Genomic DNA, 15147 nt, shown 5'->3' on the forward strand with positions numbered 1-15147 from the left:
GACGTTTTTTATGACATTTTGAGGTCAAAAAATTTTTGACTTTTTTTGCCCGAAAAAAACGCCTTACTATACTATGACGTTTTTTATGACATTTTGAGGTCGAAAAAAATTTTGACTTTTTTTGCCTGAAAAAAACGCCTTACTATACTATGACGTTTTTTGACTTTTTGAAGTGAAAAAATTTTTTGACATTTTTTGGCTGATTTTGATGCCTTACGGCCGTATGGCGTTTTTTATGACATTTTGAGGTGAAAAATTTTTTTGACTTTTTTTGGCCGATTTTGACGTCTTACTGTCGTATGACACTTTTCATGACATTTTGAGGTCTTACTAAAATATTTATAATTTTTTCACCGTTGCCTCTATCCACTATCCACTTACAGTTACAGCATCACACAAACAACAGCAGCTGCTTACTGACGGAGCTGCTATGTCTATGCAATGTCGGACTTCTGAAACAGAAAAAATTTACGAAATAAAATTGTAGCCTAGTATTCCTGCAACAAACGGGTCTGAGAGCACGGAACACACCGCAACAGCGTTCCTAAGAATTTTAAGCATGTTAAAATCACAGTTCCATGTGCGTCCGTCGTGCGATCAGTTAAAAGGCCTCTCCAAACCAAGCTCCTGTGCTGAATTTCAACCCCAGCCCAACCCTGATCAATAGAGGCCAAAAACAAAAAAATGTACCACGCTGTAAATATGTGTTTTTAGGCTGTAAAGTTGGCTATTTTAATATAGGGGTCAGTGGAGAATTGTTCACTTCTGGAGCCAGCCCCCAGCGGCAGCCGTGAAACGTGAACGTGGAAGTGATCCTCACTGCTGAAACCTCCCACTCCCCTCTTGGTTACGTTCCACTCTGTGCCACCTGCGGCTACGAGGACACGCTGCTGCGGTATACTGATGCTGTATTTTATAGGGCAAAAAAACGTTCCGACCACAGGCCGGGAACAGACCGGCCGTTAGTGAAACTTCCCGAACCTCCTGATGGCCAGCCCGCCCCTGCTGTTGATCTTATCTCCGCTTACTTCCTACAGCCTGTGGAGGAGACGTGGTGTTTTCGCAGCCCTCAGCAGCTGACCCATGCAATAAGTGGCCATAGGGGTTACTGTCAGCATCTGACACATTCTTTATCTTCCAGGCCATGCCCGTACAAAGAGACACCCAGCGGCCTCGAGGGAGATGAGCTAGTCTGAGCTGAGACCGAAGGACCCACAAAAGAGAGCGAGTGCTACAGGAAGTACACTTATTTCTCCCTCAGTGATCGTGGACCGATGATGATGCAGAGCACAGGAATCCCCCGCCATACTGAGTGTACCCCATTACCCTGCAGTCCATCATCATCAGCCAGCTAACGTGACTTCCCTCCCTTCCCTCTCCCGAGTGGTTCGCTCTGTCAAGTCTACTCGGCATAAAGGTGCAGAGATAGAGGGATGAAAGATGGAAACAGCGAGAGGAGATACAGATAGAGCTGGCTATCGAGTAGTGCTCACACAATTAATCATTAGACAGTAAAGAAAGCGTCAACAATTGTGATAATTAAATTTGATGAAAGAAAAAATCCAAACATTTGGTGGTTTTAGCCTCCTTTCACTGTTTTGTATCACTGTAAATGAAATGTCCTCGGGGGTTTGGAGTGTTGGTTCCCTTAGAACTCTGGGAACTTGATGAGTGTTTTTCAATATTTTATTGACTAAACTACTACTCAGTTAATTAAAAAAATAATCAGTGGCAACCCAGTCTGTAACAAGCATTGACAACTGTCAAGCATCAGAAGCTGGTGCTGAATGACAGATTTGTAATCCTGTTTTATTTATTCTGTAAACTGAGTTCCTGATTTAAATCAATTTCTGACAATTTTAGTTTTTAATTGAAGTGTTAGTGCACCTGCCTGTGTGTCGACAACATTTAACATTTAAGAGTTTTGGTAAAATAATTATTTTCACTATCATCGTCTATTTATTAATGTGCTGACAGTTTTCTCATTTAATTGTTTGATTTATCAAGTGTCTAAAAATAATTAAAAATGTTCATTATATTTTCCTGAAGCCCAAGATGATGTCTTCAAATGATTTACTTTGCCTGACACTCTAAAAAAAAAAAAAAAAAAAAAAAATATTCAGTTTACAAAGACAAAACAAAAAAATGCAGCAAATCCTCATATTGAAGAGGCTGGAAACAGCAAATTGTTTATGATGGAAACTATTAATCAATTATCAGAATAAATGAGGATTAGTTATATGCCATTCAATAAAAGTTTGTAACGCTGACTGTCAGATTGGTTATCTCGTTTTATTCTTCTATCACTGAATCAGAATTTTGCCAATATCAGACTGTATTTTAATGAATCAGGAATCATGTCTCTGCACCAGAATGAGAAATTTTTAAAGCAGACGCACAGCCCTCAGTGCAGATAGAGAGAGACAGGTGGAGCAGGAGGTTTTAAAAACACTCGGCATAAAACAAAGCACTGAAGTGAGTCCTGCTCTCTCTGCAGCCTGGAGATCAGCCGCTGACTTCTAAACATCCCACAATGGAGGGAGGCAGCAGTTGAGCTTCACCCTCCACTGGGTGGTTGGATTGTTTATATGCGGCAAGACACAGCTGAATGGAAATGACAGAGCCAGGGCAGGTATGAGTTTAAAAAAAAAACACAGCATTAACTGGAGCTTCGGGCAGGCACCTTTTAATAATGTATGGCTATAAAGGGGGAGAGATGCAGATCTTATACACAGAGCAACAAGCACCCACACTCACACACACATACAAGATGAACAATGTGGAGATGAGGATTTACCTGTCCGAGTTACCTGTCCCATTTTCTATAATAACTGCAATTAGAGGAGAAGTTATTACTCCATCCTCCCAATAATTCGTGACGAAGCTGCAAACGCCCAGTCGACAAATGAAATATTGATCACACTCGCCCTCCTGCACACACACACACACACACACACAGACAAAGACAGTGGTTTGGTGCGGTATCTGTACAGTACTGCTGCCCCCGCAGGAAGCTGTAGGTGGAAGAAGCAGCAGACTGGAGGCCACTGATTATTGGGACTGCGTGGGCACCCTTGTGAAAAAAACTGATATAACGAGAAATCTACTGGGTGGGTAGAATACTGTGTGCGTGTGTGTGTTTGTGTGTGTGCAGGGGGGTGGCTTAATAGCGCAGGCGGAGATGAACGTGAATGTGAATGTTACCTCTTCCATCTTTTTCAGACCAGGCACGCATTTAACCTTCCCCTAAAATCTGCCTGCACAAAAATAGACGAGGCAGAGCCAGACTTCCAAACACAACACAGAAACGCAGAGACAAGCAACGGCAAGTAATGATTTCCTTCCCTCACAGTGGCAAAGCATGGAAGGTGAGAAGCCTGTCTTGTGTGCGTAGGATGTAATTAAATACATCACAAGAGTAAAATCTGCAGCTGATGATTATTCTCATCATTGATTAATCTCTTCACTCTTTTTTTGTTTCTGCCTAATCTACAAATTGTTTACCTCAGTACTTCACAATCTGGGGATCAAAAGTAAAAGTATTTTACGAAATGTACATATCATGTATACATTAAATAGCCCCTGTCAGTGTTATACTATTATAAATGATCATTAGATTATTATGATTATTTTTATTATGGATAAATCTGCTGATTGTTTCCTTGATCAGCAGGAGAGAAATACTCATTACAAATACCTAGAGCTCAAAGTTAATAACAGTCACGTTTGAGAAGCTGAAGAAATTAAATGTTTGTAAGTTATTCACGAAAAAAACAAGTAATCAGTTATCAAAAGAGTTGCAATTTACTAATCAATTATCAACTGAGGGTTTCAGCTCTAATTTTATATACAGCTGAGTAGTTTAACCTCTGACAGTGCATCATATTTTAAAAACTCTTCATACATTTTGTTTGTAAAACCTTAATTTATGAACAAACCAGAAACCACTGTAAAAAGTAACACGTTCCTCTGAAATGTCGTGAAGCAGAAGTAGAAAGTGGCATGAAATGCAAACACTCCAGTACAGAACAAGTACCTGAAAAAATTTTACTACAGAACAATTAGTAGTACAGTACACGTAGAGTACTAACCAAGTAAATGAACTGACTTTTAAGAAAGTGGAACTAGAGAAAGTTTGGCCTTTTTTTGATAAAAGTTGTTGACTAATCGTCTCCACTGAGCGTTCTATAAAAAGAAGTCTAACTGAACTCTGAGCAACTTTTCACTTTTGGTTTGTGTCAGAGTTTGAGCCAAACTGTTTCAGATAAGACGTGAAACAGTCATTGAACTTCAGCAGCGAGCCCTCGACTGTACACAAACACCCACCTCTTTCTGTGCGGAGGCTAAAAAAAAAAAAAAAATCTGTAACTACAACAAGCTGCACGCCAAACTGCATCCACATGCACACACTCCACCACCCCCCCGGGTTGTGAGGGCCCTGACACAGAAGTAACAACACGGATGCCGATGTGTCGTCAAGTGACGCTTCAACGGGCCTCATGAGACAGGAAGCACGTTTCATTTGTGTCAGTGGTGGCGGTGGTGGTGAGGGGGGGTTGTCATCTGCAGTTCAAACTGTAAAATGACCTTTCATGTGTTTTGTGATCATCATGACGCAGTCGACTAATCCACGATACACTGACAGAAAAGCTGCTTTCAGCCTCTTACATGTGAACCTGATAGTAAACTGAATATTTTTTGTAATATCTCACCACAACATACATTCAGTAGCTTTTCTGAAGTTTTCAGTTGCAGCCAACACGAATGAGGACTCTGTAAAAGTGCTCAGAAACATTAGAATCTGTTTTTTATTTTGTTATTTTTTTTGTTTAACATTGTTAACACATTTATTTTTGTGATTCTACTTTTTTTTAAATTGTGACTTGGATACTTGAACATACTTAATATGACTTGTTAAGCTACAGTTAAAGTTCATTTTGCAAAATTTTTGCTTGATTTTCATTATTTATTGCAATATTTTTACTTGATTTTCATTATTTATTGCAATATTTTTACTTGATTTTTAATTGATTTTCATTATACTATTCTTTTATTTTTTGTTTCACTTCACTTATTTATTTTAGAAACATTTTTCTCTTACTAGACAGTCTATGAGCAATTTTCGTCTTTTCTTCATTTTCAATTGGGAGTTTGTAAGTAACAAAAGAATTTCCTTACGGGGATTAATAAAGTTTTTCTGATTCTGATTCTGATTTGTCATTTGTTCTGAATAATCCATCATCTGTACAATGAGGACAACAACAATAAGATAAACACTGCAGGTATAAAATGAACAATGAGGATAATGGAGATTTGATGAGATTTAACGAAAAAGTAAATTCTATGACAGCTGGGCGACTATCACCTGCTGATGAGGATCATGTAATGTGATCAAAAGCTGCTCAATGGACCCTGTGGTGAGACTGTGTTGCCAGCTTCTGTTTTTAAGATCAAGAATTAACTTCATGTCTGAATTACACTGACACTCGTTCAACAAAACTACATTTGTAATAAATAACTGAGTAATTGAGAAAATACTTTCCATTTTAAACGATAATTAAAATAACTGTTAGTTGCAGCCTGAATGTTAATTAACAAATAATCTGTAAAGGTTTTACTTGTTCCTATGCACAAAAGTTAAGCACCTGGTAGAAAAACATTTCTTTAAGAGAAGTTTGTAGGTCATGCAGCCACTGAGACAGAGAGCTTTAAGGTAATAATTAACAAGTCAAACTTGAAGACAGATTAAACTCAGGACTTACACATCAGTCTGTTTTCTATAGAGCTGCCTGGCGTCCCGCAGGGCCTGTCAAATCAAAACAGAAAGCAGCGCCGCTTTCTACTGAACTGCACGAACGACAGCGGAAGAGAAACACTTTCAGAACACAGCGTGGATCCTCAGACTCAACTGTCCCACTGCCCACTTTGTTGTTGGTTACCGTGGCGCCACGGCTGAGTGACAGCACGCTGACTGCTTCCTGTCTGTGTTGTTCACGCTGACGAGAGCTGTCTCAGTCAGCCTGACGACAGCAGAGACGTTACCGTGGACGTTACGGTGGCTTTCAGAAGCGCTCGGATCTTCCCAGCCCAGACTCAAAAAAAAAAAAAAAAAACCACACACACACACACACAGACACACCTCTGACCTCAAAGTCCCACTCAGCTCAGGGCAAACAGTCACTTTACAACAGAAAATAATGCAACATATCTCTGTGTGCTTGTTGGCAAATGCTTTACAATCATCTATAGGACAAAATGTTCACTTCTTACCCGGGACTCTGCTGATGTTTCATGGAACAAACACTCAGCGACTCCTTTTGTTCAGGAACAAAAGGCAACTTGAGAAAGAACAACAAGTGCACACATACTACTGTGTCAACACAAGCAGTCACAAGTCTGTGTTTCCACCCTACCCTATCAGCTGTGGCTCTGCAGCGACGTGGGGCGTAACCAGCGGTTTCCTCAGAATAATGTGACGAGGAGGGGAATTCCTGTAAGGCCCAGAAAGAGAGAAGAGAGGGGAGGAAGGGAGGTGGAGGGGGGGGGGGGGGGGGGGGGGAGCCTGCCCAAACAGAGCGGGCCGGGTGACGTCACTTAAACCGGTTTTGGCACCCTCAAGGGGATCCTGCTCTCAGTCTCCTTTCTGTTTGTGCTTGAAGGGGAGGAAGTTAACGTGCCCGTGCTAAATGTTGGGCAACCAAACAGTTCACTCGCCTGGTGAGAAAGACTCGGAGGTTAAAAAATAAAGCCTGGTAAACACCTCCAACTCTGACCCTACAGCTCGTCTTTCAGTTCCTTTTCAAGAGTGAGGTTGCGTGTTGGCAGTTGTATAGTTTCACTTGCTAAGACAGATCCCCTTCTGACATGTTGTAAGACGCATGAAAACGCACGAATCTATACACATATTTTTTTGTTTCAGATGTTTAACTACTGGATAAAAAGTTCCCACTTTACTGAAAAGTACAATCAGTCAATTAACTGATTAGTCCACTGAACAAAACTGAATCTGCAGCCATTTTGACGACTAATCATTTCAGTTTTTTGTGAGTAAAAATACTGAATGTGAGGATTTGATGCTTTTTCTTTGTCATAACCAGTGGTGGAATGTAACAAAGTATTTGTACTTCGTTACTGTACTTAAGTACTTCTGTACTTTAAGTAAAAAATAATAATGCATACTTTTGATTTTACTCCATTACATTTTGCAGCAATTATCTGTACTTTCTACTTCACTACATTTCTACAATTTATGCCGTTACTCGTTACATGTTATGAGCATAATTTCCTCAAAATTAACAGACTGATTACGCTGAGGCGTTGTTTGCCATTGCCAACCAGTCAGGTGGCTCTGGTATTGCTACTGACAGTAAACTGAATATTTTTGGGCTCTGGATTACCACTGGAAGAGTGGTAACAATAAGCAAAACACATTTTTGGGTTTTTAATTGTAGCATTTTTTTTTTTCTCCTTTTCTTTCCTGTTGCTTGCTTTTTCTTCTTTTTTTTTTGGACCTCTAACGTGGATTTCCTTCTGTAGATAATAAAGTTAAATTTGGTTTGATCTGAATTTGACTTGATTTAATGTGAAGCCCTTTTTAATATCCAGAATAAATAAATAAACGTTTCCTTTGCTTTGTCTTAAAAAACAGCAAACCACTGCTGTTCTTTATTTTAACTGAGGGAATCCATGGAAAACGGAGACACCCAGCAGCAATATTGTTTTTCTTTTTAACTCCAAAAAAGGCTGTGTGTGGGCGCAAAACCAAGAGTCTGGAAGTGGCTGGGAAAACTGCAGGATCTTGTGAAAGGTTTTTTTTTTTTTTCAAGTCAATATTAAATTGTACCTCTCAGCTGAAGCTCTTAAAAGAGTAGCAGAGCCGCCTGGTAAAACGGTGACTGACTGACAGGACGGTGTTGACACTGACAGGCCGAGATAAAGCTGCAGGGTCAGTGGGGAGGGCTCACTGTGAGCTTTTAAAAGGACCGGGGTCGATATTTTAAGGAGGGGATTCACCCCGCTCAGGGCAGACAACCAACGCTCAGCCTGCTGTGTTACATAAACATGACTAACCGGGTGTTAAATGACAAAAGCATCTCCCTGAGTGATGCTCGCTTGTTCCTTTAAACTCACTGTACTGTGCTGAGGCCTGGGGGAAAAAAAAAGGGGAAGCTCCCTCTGGTTTATTTTCAGATTGGTCATTATGGGGAATTCTGACGGTTTTGCAGCTTGACCGCAAAAAGAGGTTCAGAAAATCAGATAATATTTACGTAGGCCAGGGACAACAAACACCATGACCAGGCACTTTCTGCAGTGTCACCGCCGGGGTACAGAAGATAAATACTTCACAGGCAAAAACTCCAGGATCAACATCGTACTCTGTAATTAGGCCGGCCAGAGCAACAGCGTAAAGTTGGTGTTAGTGGGCTGAAAACAAAAATAAGCACTGACTCACTCACACGGGTTGGTGCTGAACCTCTACTGTTCTTAAAAATGACCTGAAGAGGGATCACTCTGCAGACACTGCCCCATGTCAGTGTGTGTGTTTGCAGAAAGTGAGGAGAGCAGTGGAGGACACACTGCCTCATCCCTGTGGGAACATCTGAGTTAATGACAGCTGAGCTGGTGATAATGCAACAGAGCCTGAATGAAGTAATCCAGCTAGTAACCTCTAATACCCTGCCCTCGGTGCGCCGGGTGTCCATTAGGTTAAAGATGTCTACAAACACACACATGAGCGGAATCAGACACACATGCACACGTCCTCAGCCATTCAGCAACAGAACAGCCATGAACTGAATTGCATTTGTTGCCAAAAATTTCCTGTCCTCTCTGCATACAAGCAGCCGCCCACGCTGACCCCGTCATACTCTGAATACCAAACTGAAACCAATCCAAAACCGCACGGGGAGGGCTGATGAATAACAAAACTCGGCCGCAGAGTTAGACGCATCCCTCTCTCTATTCAGAGGGCTCCCATCGTGACCTTCTTCTCACTTGGCCTCCTTAATGATGCATACGGTCATGATCAGAAAAATGCGTTCAGACGCAGACACCGGCCACATACAGACGCTCTTCTGTTCCCTCTGAAATGAGAACGATTCTGCTCGACTTTTATCAGAAGCAAAGTGTCGAGCCGAGGCCTGAGACCAGCACTGTCACTGACGGCCGATCTGAAGCCACTTGCACCGAGTATTTTCATTTTATGAAACTTTACACTTCTGCTCTACAACACTTCAGAGGTAAATATAGTGATTTTTACTCCACTACATGTATCTGTAACTGGTTACTCATCATATTAAACTTCAAAAGATAGTCACAGAACATAACACGCTGTTAAAAATTAAAAGTGTTTGGTTTGTGACTGCTTACAAAAAAAAAAGCTGTGTCTGCTCGGGGCCCGGTTGTCACTTTTCAGACGTCTCTTCTCACATGGTTTCATTTAAATGTTCAAAGTTCAAATTATCCAATGTTTCACCAAAAGGCAAAGACTAGAGCAGAAGCCAGAAAAAAGAAAACAGATTTGTGCCGTAGAACTTTGTTTGTTCCTCTTTCTTCTCCCATCATTCACTTCACGACCCCTCAGATTTATCTGGTGACCCTCTGTAAGGGCCTCACCCCTAAGTTTGGAAAACACTGGACTGAACTATATATAAAGTAGGTAAACTCCCTCCACTTTGAACAACTAAAACAGAAAAATGTTGCTTACAAACTGATGCATCAGTATTAATCATGTGTTAATGTCATGTCTAATAATATATCAGTCACAGGGGACATTTTACTGCAGATGAAGTATCTTTACTTTGATACTTTACATACATTTACTGTAGGACTTTTCTAGTAATGGAGCATGTTTATATTAATGTATTGGTGCTTTTTAGTTCGGTAAAGGATCTGAACATTTGTTCCACCGCCTGCCAGCTGTCGAGGCCCATTTTTGGGGAAATGTTCAGAAATTCCAGAGAAGCCCAATCAGAGGAATCTAACACGATGCCGGCCAGGAAGTTTCATCCGCCTGACAGATGTTGCTTTCGTATCCCTGAATCTAATCGCAGCGCCATCCTCGCTACGGAGGACGAGAGACTAGGACAACCGCCGAGCCTTCTAGGAAAAGAGACAACTTTTAAGTAGATCTGGAGCTTATGAGGACAAGTGAAACAAAAGGCAGCGAGTCTGTACAGGAAACCAGGATCTGAAGGAGCACGAGGTTGTTGATCATCTTACAAAACAGCAGTCAGATCCTGCTCAGACTCAGCCTCGGATTCTCGGCTGGCTCTCACCTATTCTCTTTCTCCTTCCCCCTTTTCTCTCCCCCCTTTCCTCTCCCCTCTTTTTTTTGCTGTGTTGATTGCAAAACAAGGCCGATCTCTCAACCATCACTCTCCACCGTCCGCCGCCTCCCACTGCTCTCCCTCAGGGGAGGAGCTGAGATGTTAATGAAGGCTGTTGTGATCGCTGGAACAGTGTATGCGAGGCGTTGTGCATGGAAACATGTGAGGCATGTTAACGACATGAAACACATGATGATTAAATTCAAACAAATCCTTTTTTCTTATCGTAACTGAGGAGTGAAGGCACAGTTCTTATTTCGAGCTGTAAACACTTTTTTTTAAGGAACAATGTCAAACATTTGTTTGTTCCACTTTTCAAATGTTAGGATTTGCTGTTTTTTCCTCTGTTGTATAGAACTGTAAACAGAACATTTGGTTCTGGGAACTTTTGACGGGTATTTTTTTTTTTTTTGTTATTTTCTGACATTTTATGAACAAAACTAAATCAATTAATCAAGAAATTAATCAAGAGCTCCACCAGTATGAGCTGCAGCTCACAGCTGAGAAGCTAGAAGCAGCTAATGTTTGTATTATTGTACAATAAAACCATTATTCTCAAAAATAGAAGTCTTTGCACACCTGAATGTACGACAGTTGAGATTCAGAAAAACTTTTGGAGGGGGGGGGGTGAGATAGCCTGACATTCAGTGCTTCCCTCCAACATTTCCAATAATGCAGCTGTGCAGCATTTTTCATTAACCCAGCCATGGTGCATGTCTTTCAAACTCACACACACTCACAAACATTACACAACCGTTTCCACAAGACGAGCTGTGCTCACTACATGAAACTGCTGTGAAGTGATAGGATTCGTGCTACTGCTGGCGGCGTGGTTTCAAATCGACAGAAGAAGAACATCCCGAGCACGAGCCAATCTGTGCAACAGCATCACTGAAACCATGAAATGAGACGTCGTAAAGATTCCTCACAAAAGAAGCTTTCACAGGTTGAATTTCATGGAAGTTATTCAGTGATGTAATCCAACATGGATACACACTGGGAGCTTTTCACGTACATAGCTGTGTGTTTCTGTCATACAGTGTGTTGTTACAGCGCGCCGTCGGCTCGCCCCGGAGAGACCGGTGGCCGGCTCTGTAGACTCCCACAGGGCTTTCCTGCAGCTGCTCTGAGGCTCTCTCTGGTTTCTCTCTCAGTGGATGCCGCCAGACAGCCATCTGCTTTTATAGCTCATTTAGCACATACACGCTCTCGCGTATACATGACTGGTCCTGCATGTAAACACAGAGGGACATGTCTCGACGATGGCCACAACAGACAGCCCCGTGTGTGTCAGCCAGTGGAGCGTGAGCAAGGGTGTCAGGAATTAACCTTCTGAGCGAATTAAACTGTGAAAAAAAATACAAGCTCTAAACGTCCACTTTTCTTTTTACAGAAACAGGCCTCAGGGACTGTATGGTGACCAGCATGGTCCAAAAAGTGTATGTAAGGCATTTAAAGATTATCATATTACAGTTACCACCTAAAGTGAATAGACTCTCATTACCCTGCAAACTGGCTGCCAGATGACAAATTAGGGCTGTAACTGGCAATTATTTTCAATATAGATCTACTGATCTTATCTCCTTAATCCCTGACATCTTATTTTAGGTATGTTGTCCCTGTTTCTTGAGATGTTGCAGGTTTCGACAGTCTGGCGAACGACGCCGACCATCACGCTGCAGCAGGCTGAATTCTGGGAATTACACGTATCTTTTTTTTTGGCCCTTGATATGATGGACGCTGCCACCACCGCTTCTTCCTCTGTGGTGTTGTTGTTGCCACCCACCTACAAGCCATTCAGTGCTGTTACTCCATGCTTTCCTCTGCCATCAGCAGTAGGCAGGAGGTAACGTTACATAACTACGCTGAGCGCGAGAGACATGGCGTTCCCTCACTGTCTTTTTATCTTCCTCCTCCTCCCCCGTCCTTATATTTTCTCAATCCTCAATTTCCCCACCTTGTCTTCCCGTTCTCCTCCCTCTTTTCCGTGTCCTTCCATCTTCATCACCTTCTTCTACTCCCCCATTTTCCCATTTCTATCACCCTCAATCCCTCCCTCCCCCTTCCCTGCCTCCATCCCTCCACTGCCCACTCCTCTCTCCTCCGTTTCTATCACATCAGAGTTTAAAAACAGTACGAGGACGTGGTAGCCAACATCATGTCTGAGTCTTATGAAACCAAACTGTTATGCTCACAACGCTGGTGTCAGTGCCAATTAGGGCTGCAACTAACAATTATTTTCTTTATCACTTCATTGTTTGGCCAATAAAACATCAGAAAACAGTGAAAAACGTCCATCACAACTTTCTAGAGCTCAAGATAAAACCTATTCAATTTCCATCAATGTGAGACGAACAAAAGCAGCAAACTGTCACATTCGAGAAGCTGGAACCATCAAACTTTTGGCATTTTTGATCGAAAAAATAACAATAAAAACTAATCGATTGTCAAAATAGTTGCAGATTTAATATTCTGTCAGTCGACTTTTTCAATTTAACAAAAAAGAAGCCGAATGTCAAAGTACAGACGGTTGTGAAGATAGTTACATTCGATGGCAGCGAGGTTCCCTCTGCCTGTCCATCACTTTGTCTGCTGAATAACAAAGATTTTTGGTTTAGTTTAAGACAAACAACCAACGAACTCTCACCTTCAGGACGTTGGAACATCCACATCTTGACATATGACACTTCACAACGACTCAATTATCAATCAATTATCAAAATAGTTGAAGATTTAATCCATTTAATAAACTAATTAATCCAGTTATTGCTGCAGCTCTACTACCAATATTGTTTTCCTCCAAGTCAACAGCCAAGTTTCCATTCCAGTTTAAACGAAAAATTTCAGGAAGTCGGGGAAAAGGAAACTGAATCAATGCGCGTTTCCGTCCACAAATGTGAACAGTAGTTTAACAGTTTGTGAGGCTGACGTGGAAAACATACTGTTTAAAGTTTGATTGATGTATTAATGCGCAGTTTCCGCATCACTCCACACCTTTGAGCTCGTTATTGTTGTTTACATCTGCCATGTTTTTCACCTCTGGAGCTGAAGAGTCAGCGTTTAAGTCACATGCTTCATGTGCGTCATGACTTATTCACTCAGTCTGTTTCCACTGCACTTTCATTTTTTTGTCACACCAACTTTTCCACCTCAGCCGAGTTTTTAATCACTGGTGTTTCCACTCTGGCTTTTTTTTTTTTTTTTTTTTTTCTAATTGTTTGTGGAGATTGAAAATGTGCATAAAAACAGGTGAGTGGAAACATCCTTAATGAGTAAATGTGGCAAAGAGGAAATCCTGCGACTGTGGAGGATTAGCTGAGGCCACAGATGAGGCGGATTTTTCCAGGAGAGCTAAAAAAAACGATGCATTCAAAAGAGCGTAAAGAAACTACATCAGAAAAGACAAAAGGAAAGCAGTTAACTAAAGGACGGTGCAAATAAACAGACAGTGCATGCACCAGTGCTCGTTGCTGACCTCATAACGCTGCTCCTCCATAATAGGTGCATCTATTCTTACATGAAGCCGCCCAGTAGGGGAGAGGGAGTGGAGCTAAGTGAGCCTGATGAGCTCATGTTGTGTGGAAGAAGAAGTCAGAAGTGTCTAAGTTCAGCTCTGCTCTATCTCTGGACCGAGCTGTTGCGTAACACGTCCAGCTCATCCCCGGCTGCAGTACACAGGCTTATCCTGTCCTCCCGCTCATGCGGTGTGTCAGCTGCTGCAGCCGCCTGGACGAAGAGGAAGAGGAACGAACACGCCGCCGCTGACGAGCACAGGAGACGCTGAGCCGGGTTTGTGCTGGGGGGCAGGAGGGGGGGTTAGTGAGTCGCCGGAGCTGTTAACCCCCTGACCGACATTGTTGATATTCAGAGAAGTGGGAATGAAGATGGACGAGCAGTGGGAAACTGTCGGCTCGTGTGAAATATAATAATGAAATAATTATAATTTAACGATAGAAGCTCATTTACTTTATGACATTCAGCCTCTTTTCTGTTGAATTCAAAATGTAAAATGAGTTCAGCTGAGACAGTTAGTTGATTAATTGATTAGTCGTGCCACAGGAAATTAAATGTGTGGCTATTTTCGTAATCGATTAATCGTTTGGGTTAATGCCAAACACTTCATGGTTGCAGCTTCTGAAGTGTGAATGTTTTCTGCTTTTGCAAGCTCAAATTTATGTCTTAGTAAAACTGGCTTGTGTTTCCTTTACATCTTAATGCTTACAGCTCCTGTTGAAACATGTAAACATATAAACTTGCCTTGCACAGCTTAGGTTCTGCACCTCTGGTTCTAACAACAAGAAAAAAAAAAAAAGCAATAAGAAGACGTCACCTTGGGCTCTTGCAGATGGTGGTGGACATTTTCTTACCACTATCTGACTTCACACACCAGATAATTGGGAAAATAATTTACAGAAGGATCAATAATTAAAATAATCTGTAGTGGCTACTAAAGAAAATAATAAAAATAATCAATTTAAATACATTTCTCCAGTGAAAACAAAGAGGCAGGCGGGGGAACGATTACAAACTTCAGCAAAATGAAGAGAAGGGATATGATGTAATGTAGCATAAGAGAAAATGAGGAAGAAGAGATGCACAGAAAAAAAAAAACAACAACTGGGAAACAGACAATGAAACTAAGCCCACACACACACACACACACACACACACACACACACACACACACACACACACACAAGCCTGCAGCGAGGAATAAAACACAAACTGATCAGCACAAAGACGAGCTCTCGCAGCGCTGCACAATACCTGTTAGGAGGGAGAAGTGAACCAAAGAAAGTCGACACTTTCTCTGAGAGTA

At 41.6% G+C, this 15147-nt stretch overlaps 1 protein-coding gene across 6 annotated transcripts in view; it reads right to left on the reverse strand.

Annotated features, from left to right (window-relative positions):
- The window catches only part of hivep1 (HIVEP zinc finger 1), an 82828-nt gene that overhangs the window by 47181 nt on the left and 20500 nt on the right, over positions 1–15147 (reverse strand). Inside the window, exon 1 of one of the 6 annotated variants that reach the window (XM_041053331.1) lies at positions 5763–6100. The exons of the other annotated variants lie outside the window; for them this stretch is intronic. Within the exon in view, the coding sequence (XP_040909265.1) occupies positions 5763–5766 (4 nt within the window). The 5' untranslated portion in view covers positions 5767–6100. Of the gene's footprint in view, positions 1–5762; positions 6101–15147 lie in introns of those variants that run through there. 6 annotated transcript variants of the gene reach the window in all.

The sequence above is a fragment of the Toxotes jaculatrix genome, chromosome 13, assembly GCF_017976425.1.
Source record: "Toxotes jaculatrix isolate fToxJac2 chromosome 13, fToxJac2.pri, whole genome shotgun sequence".
Classification (NCBI taxonomy): Eukaryota; Metazoa; Chordata; class Actinopteri; family Toxotidae; genus Toxotes; species Toxotes jaculatrix.